Raw genomic sequence first — 16,958 nt, 5'->3', positions numbered from 1 at the left:
CAAAAATATGGTAGTTACTGCATGTAGAGGAAAATGAAGCAAACAAATATGAGTCACACTAGGAAAAATACAAGACAAATATATTTGGAGGTGATCATGGGAAATAAAGTGTAAACAAAAATGATATTCATATAATGTATTTCTAAACCTTTCATTTTTATGGGAAAAAAAATGTTTTGTCTTTTCTTCCCACTTATTTTTATCAAAAAGCAGAAACGGAGAAAGTTTAAAGAAAAAAAAGCATGCATGAAGAAGAGGGAAAAAGAAAAGGAATTGGATGATTGTCTAGTACTTTATAATTCTACTTATAAGAGAAAAATAAATAAATATATGATTGAAGAGCTAATATATATCTAATTAGCAAGGTTGGCATTATATTGATCTGCAAAGCTTCTAAGTTTTTTTCTTCCGATGAGGATAAGGATTTTAAAAAAATAATCAATTGAGTTAATGAATTTTGTATGGGGGTCTTAATTACTTAGTATTTCAATTAATATAAATTAAGATGGGAGAGATATAGTTTAATTTAGAGTTTGAATAAGATGGCCTTTAAAGGGATATGGTACTTAAAATGATATGCTACTTATGGCTTATCATATGCACCTGTACGGAGCATAGGTTAGAAAAGTCAATTTTTAAATGTCAGTAATAAAAGATGAAGCATTTAAAAGTGACAATATAAAAACTTACATTTATAAATGTAATATCCTTATCAGTATAATTTGAATATATTATTAATTATTAATTATTAATATATACCCACAATAAAATGGGGCACTGTTCACCCAAAAAAGTGGGGATAGTTTTGTGATAACCAAAATTGTACACTTAAATAAAAAATTTACAATTTTACTGAGCTTTTCACTAATAATAATGTAAAATTGTTTATAACGTAATGACATGAATAGTTATTTTTTATAAAAAAAATCCAACTACTATGTAATGTAATGTTTTACTACAATTTTTCATAGATACAGATTTGATTCTGTATAGTGGGATGAAAAGAGAAAGATATATGATAAGATTTGAAGGGTTTGCTAAAAGGATGACATACTCCCTGTCATGTTTTCTATTATATCCTCTACTTCTACTACATGATGCATACGTTAGGTAGAACAACTTTATATCTTTATCCAAATTTTCTTCTCTAACTATATTTAGAGAACATTTTTCAATGCTAAACTGAGCCTTCTGTTATCCACACCCAATAAGTAAAAAACTCATTGAAAACTAAAACTGAAAGCAACTTCAAGATGGAATGCTTTTTCATTTTTCCACTTGATGTAAAGAACCAGAGTATAGCCAAAACTTGTAAAAAGAACCTAGTGAACATGTTAAAATATATCAGAGACATCACTTTATGTCTATTTTAAGTGACTGTCTATAATTTGGGATGAGATTAGCTCGAGTATTAAAATGTGAGGTTCAGGTTAATTTTTTCATTTATAGTTTTTTAACTAAAAATAATTTAAGTTTTCTAATGTCATATTTCACAATCTTAGCTGGAATCGGATCCTCCGATGCCCGGGGATGATACAGTTTCCTATTATTTGTACATGATGTATGCATGGACATATATATATATATATAGTTATTATTTTGATAATGGAGATAGGGTATGTAATGGTGGAACCTTAAGAATGAGACAAAAGTAGGTTTTCATTCGTGTAGTAACATTTCCTTGCCCAACTTCTTGATATTAAAACATACCAAAGAGTACTTTATGGGCATGGCAGGTTGAAGGTTGGCATTCAAACATTCTAGATTCCAAATATCTATCTTCATATGAGTCTAAGAGTATTTGTTTTTTCAGAAACTCCCTAGGACTTGATTGTGTAACCTAAAGTAAATGAGAATACTCTCATCAATTAATCAATTAGTTTAATTAATCCTAAAATATGGGTGAAAGTTAATAAAAAGGGATGTTTTTATTTAACCAATTATTTTATCTGTTCTATAAATTTTGATGTTATAATTTTTAATTTTTTTCAAATCTTTCAATGATTTAGAAATTCAACAGGCATTATTCTCTATCTTTCAATTACTATTTTTAAGTCTCTATTTCTTCATTTTTCTTTAATATTATATATAATTTAATAAATTCTAAAAATTACGCTTCCTGATTAATAAGAGGAAACTATCCCATTGCCATAAGGAGCCCATCTGTTGTCCCATAAAATGTGTCACTCTATTTGTCAGTGTCGGTGTTTATGGTTGATTGAAAAATACATTTCAGTTAAAATTTTAATAATTAATTATTTTTCCGACCAATCAGAAACAGTTGTACATGAAGTAATAGAATTTTGTGGGACAAAAGATATCCACCCTTGCCATTGATGTCATATTTCTTGGGTAGTACATATGTTGTAGTGTGTCATTCTATATATCACTTTTTCTAATTAGTTGCAAAATTGTATTTAAGTTAAAATTTTATAATTAAGTATTTTTCTAACTATTCATAAACATTGATATATGAAGTAGTACACTCATTTAAGATAGAAGATGTCACATTTCTTTCTTTTGTTACTAAGCAAATATGTAGTTTTAGGGGTTTTATTGGGACAAATATTAGTTGAGTTAGGTGTATTTATTATTTAATTTGGAGTAATTATTTATTTTAGTCTCTCATATTTTTTGACTTTACCAGTATGGTCCTTCAGAAAATGAAAAACCCAAAAGATCCTAAAAATTTCAAATGTAGGTCAAATTAGTGATTTTTGGGGTCAAATTAGTTCATACCAAGTGTCTTAAAACATATTAAAAATGACTAATTTGACCAACATTTAAAAAATTTATGAATCATTTTGAGTTTTTCAATTTTTTAAAGATCAAACTGATAAGATTGAAAAACATAATAGATTGAAATGAATATTTATTATTTAATTTGTAGCAATATTAGATTTGACCAGCTCATTAAACTAGTGGATTGGGTTGAGAAATGCCGCTCCAACAGGGCTCATTAGATCGTGACATACCATGATTGTCCAAACACAAAATCCATATTTTTTTACAAATAACACACTTATTAAAAGGGGAGTATTTTATTTTATTTTATTTTATTTTTTTATTGACAAAAAAAAAGAATAATACTCCCCTTTTAACAAGTAGGTTATTTGTTAAAAGGGGAGTATTAGTCGTATCTTCGTAGTACTAAAATCCAAGATGACAAATTGGTATTGGAAAATGATATTCTCATAACATTAAAGTTTAAAAGCTTTAATTTTCAATGCTGTAAATTTGCGAGTAAAGTTAGATCAAGTAGATTCCTGAGATACATTGCATTGCATATTTCATAGCTCAAAATATTAATAGGAGCTAATTGCTTGCATATTTCATAGTTCAAAATTTTCCGAAGTACCATTATTTTTTGGCTGAAAGTTGTATGATATTTATTTTTGGGAAAACTTTATAAAACTCCCTTAAATTTTATATTTTTTGCAAATTGTTATCGTAAACTATTTTTTCTTCCTAATTACTCCTTAAATTATAACTATTGATGAAATTGGTCCTAAAATTATAAAAATTTAAATTACTAACTGTGAAAAATTATCATTTGTGTTTTTTTTTTAAATATTGACTAACATATAGTTATTATTTAAAGAATGTCAATACAATACCCTTGAGACTTAAGAAATATATGGTTTGTAGGTTGATGAGTCCATAAAATATAGATCAAATAATTATCAATATTGTTTTTACTAAATCATATGCATAAAATGACCATTAATTATGCAGTTTAAAATCCTCAAATAACCATTAATCATATAGTTTAAAATGCCTCACCAAATAACCCAGAAAATGTCTACCCTGATTGTTACTAAATTATGTGGCCATTAATCATACATTAATCAAATAATTGTTAATTCCAATTTGATTAAAATTATATGTATGAAGAGACTAATTTCAACAATAGTTAAAGTTTAAGGACTAATTATAAATAAAAAGTAGTTCATGATGTCTACTTGCAAAAAGACATAAAATTGAAGGGAATTTTGTGAATTTTCTCTTTTTATACCGGAAAAAGATGTCAATTTGGACAATGGTGAAAGCTTTTATTTATTTATTTATTTATTTTTTGAGTATTACTAAGGGTTTACTCCCTTTTTTTAATAAGGAGCTAACTCTTATGGGGTTAGCAGTTTTTTTTGTTGCGGGTGGAAAAAAAAATGCTTTCCAAAGATATAGTAATGAGAGTAGGAGGATAGTATTTAAAGCCAAAGAAATAGTAGTTAATTGTGTTTATCTATAACTTATCTGCACTTTTACCTTTGCACTCTTAGAACTAGCCAAGATAATATAATCAAAAGCTACTTTTTTCTTCTTGCCCATTGTTTTGGATAGACACCATAGTAATATACTACAAAAACATTAGTGGGTAAGAAACCACAAGTCCGAATTGATCTTCAAAGAGGGTGGTTGATGATTAACTTTTCTGGTGCTTGAAAGGGACAAATGTATGATTCAGCATTGTCCATTTTGTCAATTATTCAAAAGCTAAAATTATCATGGAGCCAAAAGATGAAAAAACACACCACCATTATGTTTGTTGGGTTTTTTTAAAGCACTTTTAGATAACGATATTAAGCATTAGACTACTTTGTAGGTGCAGAAAACCTCTTTTCCAGCATGTCTTTCCAATAAGCTGAAAGTACCATTGATATTTACCAAGTCTTTGTTCTATCAAGATTTTTCTTTTAATCATAATGTTCCTATCTGCTTTGAATTCAAAGAGTTGTTCATATATGTGGGATGACATTATTACATTAAAAATCTTCCATGATTTTAACCTCTTGTCCGTTAGTAATTAAATTTGTATTATTAAATGTTGAAGTTGCAATTGTAAATATACATGTGGCATCTAATTTATCAGAAGATTATGCCTAAGATTCGCTTTCGAAGTTTGAGTCTATCCATGTCCATTTCAGCACATGCATATATTATTCAATCCAGTTTAAACTTGATACATCTCACAAATACCTACCCCACTCAAATAATCATTATCAATATCCACCACTCTTCCATACTTAAACACGAATAGCAACCCATAAAATATTGACAATATATTAGAATTTAGTCTTAGTATAAATAACATAAATATATTTATATTCAAATATGATGTATTAGTTATATCTTTATATAAGCTTTTCTTAGTAAACATCCAGTCGTGCTATATGAAATCAATTGTATAAAAATAAACTTAGAGTGCCTTATTCATTGATTTATTAATGTATCTTGAGTTAGAAATTATCAAAATAAGTTTGATTACTACCAATAGTGCTTTTCTATACATGCAACATGTACCAAATCTCTTGTGTCATGCTTAATAAATCCATGTTATCTATCAAAGAGATTTAGGCTTCTGTAGTTATATGAAGACTTGTATATTTTTTGTTATTTATTTTATGGATGAAGATGTGTCCTAAACAAGTGGCATAAATTTCCAAGCCCCAAACATAAAGAAAATATGTTAGTCAATGCAAAGTTTCACTAGTGGCTGCCACCAACCAGCACCTTGGGAACAACTTGATCTTGCATAGAGAATATACAAATATGTGAATAAGAGTATGTCATGTGAAAAGTATGTCACGACCCAATCACAAAAATAGAAAAAATGTGAATGTTTAATTTTTTAAAGAGTAAATTATACTTACATCTTTTGAGTTTTAATAAAATTATACAAATTATCCATCTTTTTTCTACATCCACACAATTCTCCTAATTTATATACATACATTATAATGAATACTCTTGCAGAAGAGAAAAATGTAATCTTTTAAATAAAAATGGTAATAAATGTAATTAAGTTAAATACAATATGGTATATCGTATAGACAAATCTAAATAGTATATGAGTCAATAACTATTCCTCATTTTCAGTTCATTACAATATAGTATAAGAGTAATTTAAACAATATATCTTTAGAATTATTGATGCATTTGTTAGGTATCAATGACAGAATACACCTAGAATGGGGGTTGAATAGGTGTGGTGAGGCTCATGTTCCACTTTTTGGGTTTTTGCATACTTGCTAAAAAATTCCCACTTAATCCATTAACCCGTGGGCTTAATCAATTACATCAAAACAGAAACAAAATGATCAGATCGACAACTTGCACAATTATTTACCAACACACAAGTAGATATTTTTATGCAATATTAACAAGAACATAGCAAGGTATAATCATGCAAAATACCAGCTTCAAACTCGAATTAAAACTTTTGAAATATAAAAGAGAAAGGGATAGAAAAGATTGCGCAAAGATTTTATCCTGATTCGTTTTGCTGTCCACTGCAAAACTACATCCAGTACTCCCGTCTGATTTGAGAGATTTTCCTTCTTCACTATAGAACACAATGTATGCTACATACACGCTTCCAATTACAAGACTCAAACGCTCATTTCTTAGAACCCAAAGAACTTCATCACCCTTGGTTTGACCTTTCCCAAAACCGCCTCAAAGAAAACCTTTCTTAGCGACCCCAACCAAGATATCGCTCTTTATCCCAAGACCTCCAAGTCTTTGTGAAGAACACCTTACCTAACCTCAACTAGGATTTTCTCAATCCTTGAATTACAATGCTTTGAGTTATGAATGAGTACTTAATACTCGAATATCATAATAAAGATCAAAGACTAAAACCTAAGCAAGAACTCACAAGACTTCCTAGTCTAACATGAATGTTCACGCAATAGGTTTATGAAATTATGCAATCATAAAAAAACTATCTCCTTTTCTTTTTTAAGAAACACAAGAATGATGCAAGAAAGCTTTTCAAAGAACATGCAATGTGAATGTGAAACCTAAAGCCTTAGCATGATCTAATCTTTCTCTTAATGCAACATTCTCTAATAGTTTCTAACAATGATGATCAATTCTCTTTTCTCTGTGATTTTTCACTCTTCGTCGTTTCTGCAATTAGCCAGAATTTATACAAAACAAATATTGCCTCTAAAAATAGTTTTTTCAGTTATGTAGTTGAAACATCTGAAAACAAACACGTTAATCGATTAAGCCATGAGGTTAATCGGTTAACCAGTGTAACATGTTTAAAACAGAAAACAATTGAATTAATCGATTAAGTCACCATGTTAATCGATTAACCAGCATATTAAAACACATGATTCAAAAGGCAAACTACTCATATGTTATGCTTAACTCCTATACATGCTTTACCAATTATATTATGTCTAATATGTATATATAACATATATGATATGCATGAACATATAATATGCATATATAACATGTATGATATATCATTTTAGTGGATTAGTTACTTTATTAAGTCTTGTGAGACTCACACCTAAGTTTATCTAATCTAGACTCAATATCTATGACAAACATCTTAGACTTCTAAAAAGATAATAAAGAATTATAACCTAAGTCTAATAAGTCACCACTTGAGCCCTTAACATGTTGATTGTTGAGATATTTTCAAGCTTTAACTAACTCATTGTCTTCATCAAAACATAAGCAAAATATTGCTAATGCAATCCTTGACACTTTGCACTATCTGCATTATGTAATGAAGCAAAAATATTGAAGAGACAATGACTTTTATAGTACTTGAACTTGTCTCAATAATATACCATATTTTGTTTAACTTAATTACAATTATTATCATCTTTGTTTAAAAAATCACCTATTTCTTTGTTCACTGGTACTTAACATAGTGTATGTATATAAATAAGGGTGGTATGTATAGAGATACAAAAAAGGATGATGATTTCTATAATTTTACTACAACTTAGATATTAGTTTAATTTACCTTTTTAATCGTCAACATAGGTTTTTATTGGTAAATAAGAATCCTTTGTCCCAAAAAATAATATTTCTATGTCCATATTCAATAGAATTATACACAAAATAATATAAAAATATTAATTTATAATTTAATTTTTTTATTATATAAAATATTTTTATTGTTCTGAGATATAAATTAGGATATAAATTAGGATACTAATAAAAATAAGAAATCTTCATTCTTTATTAATATGAAACATGTTTTGAGACATGTTTTAAGACAACTTATACTTATTACAAACAAGTGACAAAAGGAGCATGCATGTGAGGATGAGTTGAGACATATTTAACTTACCCCTAAACCCACTCCTATATTTAATTCCCTTGTTAAATCCAAATTTATTTTGGTTAACAATGATGGAGTTTTAGCTGGTCCAACTTAAATAGAAACTAAAATGTTATGTATAAAAAATCAAGGTTAAAATTGAGGTATGAGTTTAAGGAAAAATTATTAATATCATATCCTTCACAATATCTCAACAATATTTATATAGCAGTATAATTGTTAAAATAAATATATTATATTTATGAATATAAATATTATTTTTAACATATAATGTAAATATTGAGATAGTTCAATGACTTTTTATGTTATAAATAATTATAGAGTTTAAGCCTCTAATCTTTATTACATATTTAGAAAGATATTTAGTTTTTTTAATGTACAAACTGATTTTAACTAATGTAGTATGACATTTTGACCTGTATTTTTCAATATTTACTGATATAATTACATGTCCAATATAATGATATATCAAAATAAATGGAGGCTGATATATCAAAATAAATGGAGGCTGATTTTCCAATTGTAACAACCAACCAGTATTATATGTATGTATAACTATGTTTTAATAAGAGTATATGAGGATTGTGATTTTTTTAGAATAACATTACTCATTTATTGTATAACTTTTAAAAAAATGATATTTAAGACGTTAAAAAGCAACATGATGCATCAATATTTTCATAAGACATTTGAATGTAGTCAATTACTACTCTCTTGAGAAAAGAGGTTAATCCATTCCATTTTTATGGTAAGAGAGAAATTTTGAGTTCCACATACAATGTATAAATATGTTAGGTTATTATTTTTTTAGTCAAATTAAAATGATATAATTCAAGTAAGATTTATGATTATAAATATAATTGTCATGACAATTATTGTGTAAATATTAAAAATTTGATTTCTACATTATGAAAGAGTTTAAATTTAAAGATAATCACTCTTTCGTAAAAGAGTTTGAATTTCGACATCTATAATGGTGAACAATAAAAATACATAATTAGTAATAGTAAAAAAAGTAGGTTATATTAGACTATAATTAATATTTATTTGATGGTATTATAATTAGTAGTATTTGAAAATAAAAATGAGTTTTGTTAAAAAAAATGACAATTTTTTAATTAACTTTATATTAGACTATTTTTGAATATTCACCTCTACAATTTTATATCAAAATGGTGAATAATAATAATAAGTTATTAACAATAACAAAGAAACTAAGTTATAATAGAGAATAGTAAGTAATTGTTTGATGATATTGTATAAATAGTAGTATTTAAAATCATTTTTTAACTTATTAAAAAATGAACAATATCTTTTTTCTTTTTAAACCTATTTATTGGAATTTAAAGTCACATTCAATTGATGAAAATTTTAAAACTAAAAACATGATGAGTAAACTTGAAAGAAATTATTTCGGAGTGCCAAAATTATACCTTTCATATTTCCTAAATATAATACCATTTTCAATGAGAAAAATTTACACTAATTCCATTTTTATTTAAAATAATTATAATTTTTATTCACAAAAAATATATATTTCTCATTGAAAGGGGAAAATAAATTATAGATAATTTGAATCTCGACCTCTACCATTTTAAATCGAAGTGGTAAAGATTAATAATATGTTATTGTTAATAATAAACAAATTAAACCATAAAAGAGTAAATAATTGATTATTTGGAGTTACAAAAGCTTAATTACTTTATCTAATCAGTTAAAAATACTTAAAATTGAAACTATTAATTAAAATAGCGAAATATTCAGAGATAAATTCACCCCTCAAATGCAAAGCCCTTCTAAACAAACAAACTTGGGTACCACAAGACCCATTTGGTGAACACAATATTTTGAATTGTTATCAACCTCAATATAATATTGATATATGTCTACATTAATATCCCTCACTTATAATAACTAAGTCTTCTATATGAGATGACGAAATAAAGTAATACATTGTAGCATTTCAAGTCAAATGGGAGAACAACAACATTGTTCCTTTGAAATATTGCATTCACATAAAAGAATAAAGATTGAATATTTTGGATATCATGAAATTTATTAATATGATGAAGAACAAACCCCAATGACCATTGGAATTGAAGTTGAATAAAGAAACATAGGCAATTTATTTTCATGAAATCACCATAAGCATAGAATAAGTGAATATTACTAAAGCAATCTCATCCAAATCTGGTATATAAATATATTATTATTGACAGTCCTATTGTCATAGCTTGCTAGAAGGATAGGGAAGTTATGCTTTCCACATACTTAAGTACGACGTCTGTCATTAGACTTGAAACACCAAGACTACGAACAAGTTGAGAATCAGAGTTAAATGAATGAAATTGCCCTCCAGCGGCGGCGAGTCCAATAAATTCAGCCCCACCCTTCCAAATGTTATAGAGACCATCCAAAGCTTCAAATGGTGGAAATGTGTGTTTTTTAGTCCACCTATCTTGTTCCAAAATCCAGATTTCAACCTTACAATAATTTTCTTTACCATAATAATGTACAACATAAGCAGTGGAATCATTGACCTCAGTTATAAAATCACTTTGGTTTCCTTTTGAAGTTGGAGGGCGCTGAAGTATGTGGAATTGGTTATTGCGAAAGTCAAAGCATAGGATATTTTCATCATCAAAACAACCATGGCTTATGATCCAGTAGCAAATTCCCTTGGCAAGAAAGCCTCTGTAGTTCAAGCTTAAATTACTTATAGTATCAACAAGGACGGGATCAATAGTAATAAGGGTCCATGAATTCGTGATGAGATTGTATAGCACAGCATGGGGAGGATGATTATTCTCATTATCAATGATAAGATTAACAACATTGAGGTCGTTGGAATTGGGATCAGCACCAAAACCGGAGAGCAAAGTATAATGATGACTACGGGAAGGCATTGGAGGAGGGGGGACAACCTTAACCTCTCTGGTTGCTGGATTCCATAGAATTGACTTATGGTATCTACCTTCACCTGGAAAAATTTCATGTTTAAAGAGTACGCAGATACAAAAAACACCGTTGCAATGGCCTTGTGTGTTATATAAGTGTATCTTGTCATCATCATACAACCCTTCAGAATTAAACTCGGGAAACATGTCTCTACTGTCAAGCATTAAAAATTTGTTGAGATCCACCCACCTAAAAAAATATCTGTGTGAGAACATGATATTATCCTGATTTCGGTGAATCTGCAAGTGGTTGTTGACAAAAGTAGGTGTTTTGAACAAAACATTCCATGACCTATCAACACATTTGAATCGCATTAGGGACTTCACCGGCAACCTCACCAATATATTTTCCACTAAATCTTCAGCCAATTCAGTCCTCCCTCCCATTCTCTTCACTTTTCTTCTCGCTTTTACTTCTTCCATTTAGTTCCAATCTTTATTTATAATCATAAGTACCAATTCTTAGTTGCTTAGTAATATATTTCTTTATTAAAATTTTATTATATTACTCATTTTATTATTATTTTATATATTAAATAGTTGATAAGGAGTTGACTCATGGTTTACCAAAGAGTAAAAAATATGTGCACAAGTTTTTTATATTGTCAGTATATCATTTATTATTGATATATATTACTTTTGTTTGAGAATTAATAATGATTAATAAATTAATGATGAATAATTGACTAACAATATAAAAGTAATTATATTATTAGTGTATGCGTATTAAATCATTTACTTAATTGTAACTTCAAGTGTTATTACAGAGGTGTGGATCTCATTCGCTGGTAACATAAAAATGTAACGAATCAATTTTATTAGAGAGGAGTTAAAGTACAATTAATTAATAAAAAGATGATAAATATAATTATGGAAAACAAAAGTTATTTCTAAAACATTTATTTTTACGTAATTATGGAAAATGTTTATTTCTAAAACGTTTATTAAATTAAAAATATTTTATTGGATTTTTTAATTTAATGTTCAAAATAATAATAATTCTAAGCTCTAGACATTTGGACTTTGACTAATCTAAGTTTGATTAGAAAATAATATATTAATTAAAAAAATAGTAATTTCCAAAACAAAAATAATATCTTTTGAATGCTTATTTGCTATCATTAGTTATACAAATGTTTGTTAGCCCTTTTTGAATACATTTAGGTCCTCTACTTTGTAATCTCTTTTGTCACTTTAGTCATTAACATTGATAATATTTTACTATAGTCCTTAACTTTTGTAAAATGTTTTTTACTTTCACTTATAACTAGAAATGAGCCGAACCGACTCGATTCAGAACTCAACTTGGTTCAGCTAGATAACAATTAGCTCAGCTCGAAACTTGACTCGAGTTTGTTAGGGATTATTTTTTTAGCTCAAGTTCTACTCAATTAAAGTTTACGAACAATTCCACTCAATTAAAGTTCACGAACAATTCAACTCAACTTAAATTGATTCATTTAGACAACTTAGATTATTAATTCATTTAAAAAAAATATTGCACAAAGTTATATATAACAATAATAAACATAAAAATAATATAGAATCATGGTATAATAATAAACATAAAATATTAGTTTATATATATTAATATTTTATTTATATTTATATATTATAAAATATTATAATAATATTTATATAGTATAATATACATATATAATAAAATATTAATATAATATTATATATATAGAGCTAGCAATGAACCTAACGAATTGAATTATATTCATCTCAAGTACGACTCGTTTATTTAACGAATTTAATTTCTACCTCAAATTCAGCTCATTTGGTTCATAAATCAAGTTTTGACGAACAAAATAATAAATGAAATTTCAAACAAATATCGAGTTGGTTTGGTTCATTATCAACTCTTCTTTCACCCTATGTTATAATGCAATAATACATTAGATAAGACAAAAGCAGTTTTGATATGTATTTTTTGTATTTACCAATTTAATTGCATAGTATAATGAAATATGATAACAAATGGATGCCAATTTTTTTATTAAACTGATATGTATTTATAAGTCTTGTTTAACAAGAGTATATGAAGAGTGTAAATAATTTTTGGGTGTAAAATCTATATATTGATAGTATAAAGATTTATATACACGAGTCTCATAATTCACCATTTATTTGGATTACTTTTTAAAAAAATCCAACAATAATTAAATATCAATGATGAATAATACAACAATAATATATAACTCATACTCGATCGGTGTATATATTTTTTTCTCATATATACTTTATTAATAACTATCTAAGAAAAAAATGTTCATCATGACAAATATCACTTTCTCAACCAAAATTTTCCCTCTAGAACATGTCTATCATATTCCTATGTGCATTCCCACATTATATTATATATCTTAATAATTTAAAATTAATAATTGATTGATCTATTTGTGTTTAAATTATATTTCACATTAAATTAGATTTGAATCCTCCTTCACATCTCATTTACTCCTCTCTCCAGTTTTGTTTTATATTCTTCTTCTTCTATCTTCTCTTCCATTTTTAAAGTTAGGGACATTGACTTTATAAAGTTATTACACTATATATACATATTTAATAAGATTGATACTCATATAATTTTAAATATACATCAAAATCAATTAGTCTCGTGTGAATGGATGGGTAACATATGTGTTATTAATCATGTGCAAAATAATATTGCTCAATGCATTTGTGCAGATAACTTACTAGTTTTTTAGAATATCATTGTCGTTTTTTTGGGTGAATTGATGAAAGTAAAACAAAAGAGAGAGGCGCTAACGCCTTATAAAGGAAATTTCCATAACATCTACTAGCAACATGCTTGTGAGCTCATGGTGAGGTGAATAAAAAAAAGAAAAAGTATGGTTATCAGAGGCACCATGCTTATCTAAGAAATCAGTGCATGTGTTACCCTCCCTTAGAATGTGTTAAATTTCTACATGTCAGTCTTGTTGAAGAAGATCACAAATTGCCTATATAATGGAAAAATACATATGTGTAGAGTGGAGACGAGTTTGCGATCAGTGAAACCCTATCCATATAGTCAAACATACATATTATTTTTTGGAGTCGTTTTCTCCAACATGTATTCAAGCCATGGTAGAGAGGAAATAGTTTTGCCTCAAATTATCTGCTATACCGATGGATCCTGCATAGCTGAAGATGAACTTGCCTAAAGAATCTCTAGCAATTCCACCAAAACCCACAAGACCAGGATTGCCCAAAGAGCTACCATCCACAAAATCTTCGGGAGGGCAAGTCCAACTAATCAAACGAGGATAAGAAGAATCATTCACATGTTGTTGAAAAGTAGAGTCTAGATCATTTTGGAGACGTCTTGCTTGAAAGCAAATAGATTGGATGCTTATTGGTTCAGTGTTGATGCAAAAAAGTTACATTTCTACTTCTCCACGACCACCACAAAGTTGCAAGAAAATTGTTACCAAAATTCATGCAATTGCCTTTAACCCAACTAATGATATCATTGTTGCTAAAGAAGTCTTCCGATGTGAATCTCTTTGAATTCCACAAATCTGAAGTTGAAGGGCAATCCTTAAGACAATGAAAGATATATTCTTCACAGGCACCGCATCTGCTACAAGATCTAGAACAATTAATACCTTTATTTGCCCTTAGAGAGTTGGTTGAAATTGCATTGTGACTTAACTGCCAAATGAAGAATTTGATATTCTTTCAAGTTTTTAGGTCCATATCCACTTTAATTGGAAACTATAGGTATAATGTATCAATATTTAAGATGTTCATATGCAATATGAATAATAATATATCAATATTTTCACACATACATTTCAATGTAGTAAATTGCAACGCTCGTGACAGAAGAGATTTATCAAATTCTTTTGGTAAGAGAGAAGAAATGTATAAATATGTCAGGTTACTTTTTATTACCCAAATCAAATCATATAATTCAAGTAAGACTTATGTCTATAGAAGTACTTATCATTGGAAATATCAAAAGTCTTATTTTTACTTTATGAAAAAGTTTGAATTCAAATTAAAGAGGTGTTACTTTTCATGAAATAACATATAATTCTAAAAAATAATGGTTATGATTTCAATTGTAATACAAAAGATAAAAGAGACAACTCTATTCTCTTTATCCCGTTAGAGGAAGAATTAAGATTAAATGTAGTCTACAATTGAAAGACCAAATTAAATAACTTATTTATTCCATTGTGAATTTGAAAAGTATTTCAAAAGTATTCCATTGTGAATTTTAAAAGACCAAATTGATGACAAACTTTCAAAAGTATTTCTAATAAATTTGTATCACAACAATCATAACAATATTAAAAGAATACATACAGTATGCTTGTGGACTTACCGTGTGAAAACATATGATATTAAAAGAATACATACAATAGGCTTGTGGACTTAGTGTTAAAACATATGATATTAAAAGAATACATAAAATAGGCTTGTGGACTTAGTGTGTGAAAACATATGATAAAAGATTATTTTTCTCTTTTGGTTAGTGTTTTAATTATGTTTGTTCATTGAGTCTTTTAGGAAATAATAACATTGTAGGTAAGTTTTTATTATTCTTCTTTTCTTTTAACAGTTAAACACATAATTAAATTTATATTACGTTCACATTCTATTTTGGTGGAGAGTTGGTTCAGCACAACAACTCTCTGTTAGAGTCCTATATATATGTTAGCAATAGTGATTTGTTGATAGGCATCTTTCAACTTCTCCATCACTTTTGAAAGTAATCTAAAATGTCTAATCCAAATGTTGTCGTATCTTTTTCAAAAAAATTTATTCTCAACCTCATTTTCGTATCTTCCCAATCCAAGTTGGATTTAGACGGATATATCTTGGCCTTACAATGACCTAATACAACTTGTTTCAAGGAGGGTAAGATCATTAGCAAGACAGTGATGGATCCCAATAGTTTTGGGATCCGTGGTCTTTGGTCGTTTAACAAAAATATTCGGCGCCCCAAAGAAACATCTACGATACCATTTACTAAGGATGAGAAGGTATTATTATGTACACAGATTTTACATGGAGATATTTCTATTGTATGGCCCGATATGTTTTATGGTGATAATCGTGCTTTCTGGGCTATGGAGTGGAACGATCACGGAAGATACTCGGGATATAATCCATGTTACTATTTTTCCAAAGCAGTATCTACATACAATATTTTGAATACTAGAAATCTAGTGGGGAAGCTGGCCAAAACAAGTGAGTTTTTATTTTATTTTAATTTCCAACATTTTATAGCGTGTATAATTTTTTGTAACTATTAATTTACTTATGTTTCATTTGAAGGTAAGCCTGTTGTCATTGGTAGCTCTTATGAGCTATCAACCTTATCTACTACTTTCAAGGAGGCTCTTGGAAGTGGCAAAAATGACATATTTATTAAGTGCGTTGTTATTAAGGAAATATGTTATCTTTGGGAAATGCGAGTGTATTACGACATTAGGTTCAATCGTATCCAACCTCCTATGTTAGCTGAAAATTGTCTTAGCACTGTAATATTCCCTAAACCTCTGATTTAGCTAGTATTGTAATAATAATTATAATAATTGTGCATGGAGGACTTTATATGCCAATGACACATTTATCAATAGCATTATAATTTTGTACTCTTCCTTGGCCTTCCTTTTTCGATTCATGCAATAGTTCTACGTCACAATAAATATGGATAAAGCACTTTCAGTTTTGTTGTTTAATTTCATAGATGAGCATGCTTCTTCTAATGAATCTTTAATGGATCCCAAATAGATGTTGTGCTGTCCTTTACCTTCAATTTTTGTGGTGACATACGGATGGAATGAGAATAAAAGTGAAATTCCAAATTTAGAATATATTTTCATTATATGATATCTCTTTTATTGGGTGTAAACCGATCTCCCCTAATGTGTGTATATATAGTT

The 16,958-nt window shown here is 28.0% G+C and overlaps 2 protein-coding genes across 2 annotated transcripts; one reads left to right on the top strand and one right to left on the bottom strand.

The window, feature by feature from the left end:
* Nucleotides 10,330-11,472, bottom strand: LOC109350408 (putative F-box protein At3g16210). The gene has a single exon (XM_019591648.1). It carries the CDS (start codon nucleotides 11,470-11,472, stop codon nucleotides 10,330-10,332), a length of 1,143 nt encoding a protein of 380 aa, XP_019447193.1.
* Nucleotides 15,951-16,580, top strand: LOC109350407. The gene is made up of 2 exons (XM_019591647.1): nucleotides 15,951-16,260; nucleotides 16,348-16,580. The coding sequence occupies exons 1-2, from the start codon at nucleotides 15,951-15,953 to the stop codon at nucleotides 16,578-16,580; spliced, it is 543 nt and encodes a 180-aa protein (XP_019447192.1).

The sequence above is a fragment of the Lupinus angustifolius genome, chromosome LG06, assembly GCF_001865875.1.
Source record: "Lupinus angustifolius cultivar Tanjil chromosome LG06, LupAngTanjil_v1.0, whole genome shotgun sequence".
Taxonomy (NCBI): Eukaryota; Viridiplantae; Streptophyta; class Magnoliopsida; order Fabales; family Fabaceae; genus Lupinus; species Lupinus angustifolius.
The sequence above is the reverse complement of the archived record's forward strand: the minus strand, read 5'-3'. Positions and strand labels throughout refer to the sequence as shown.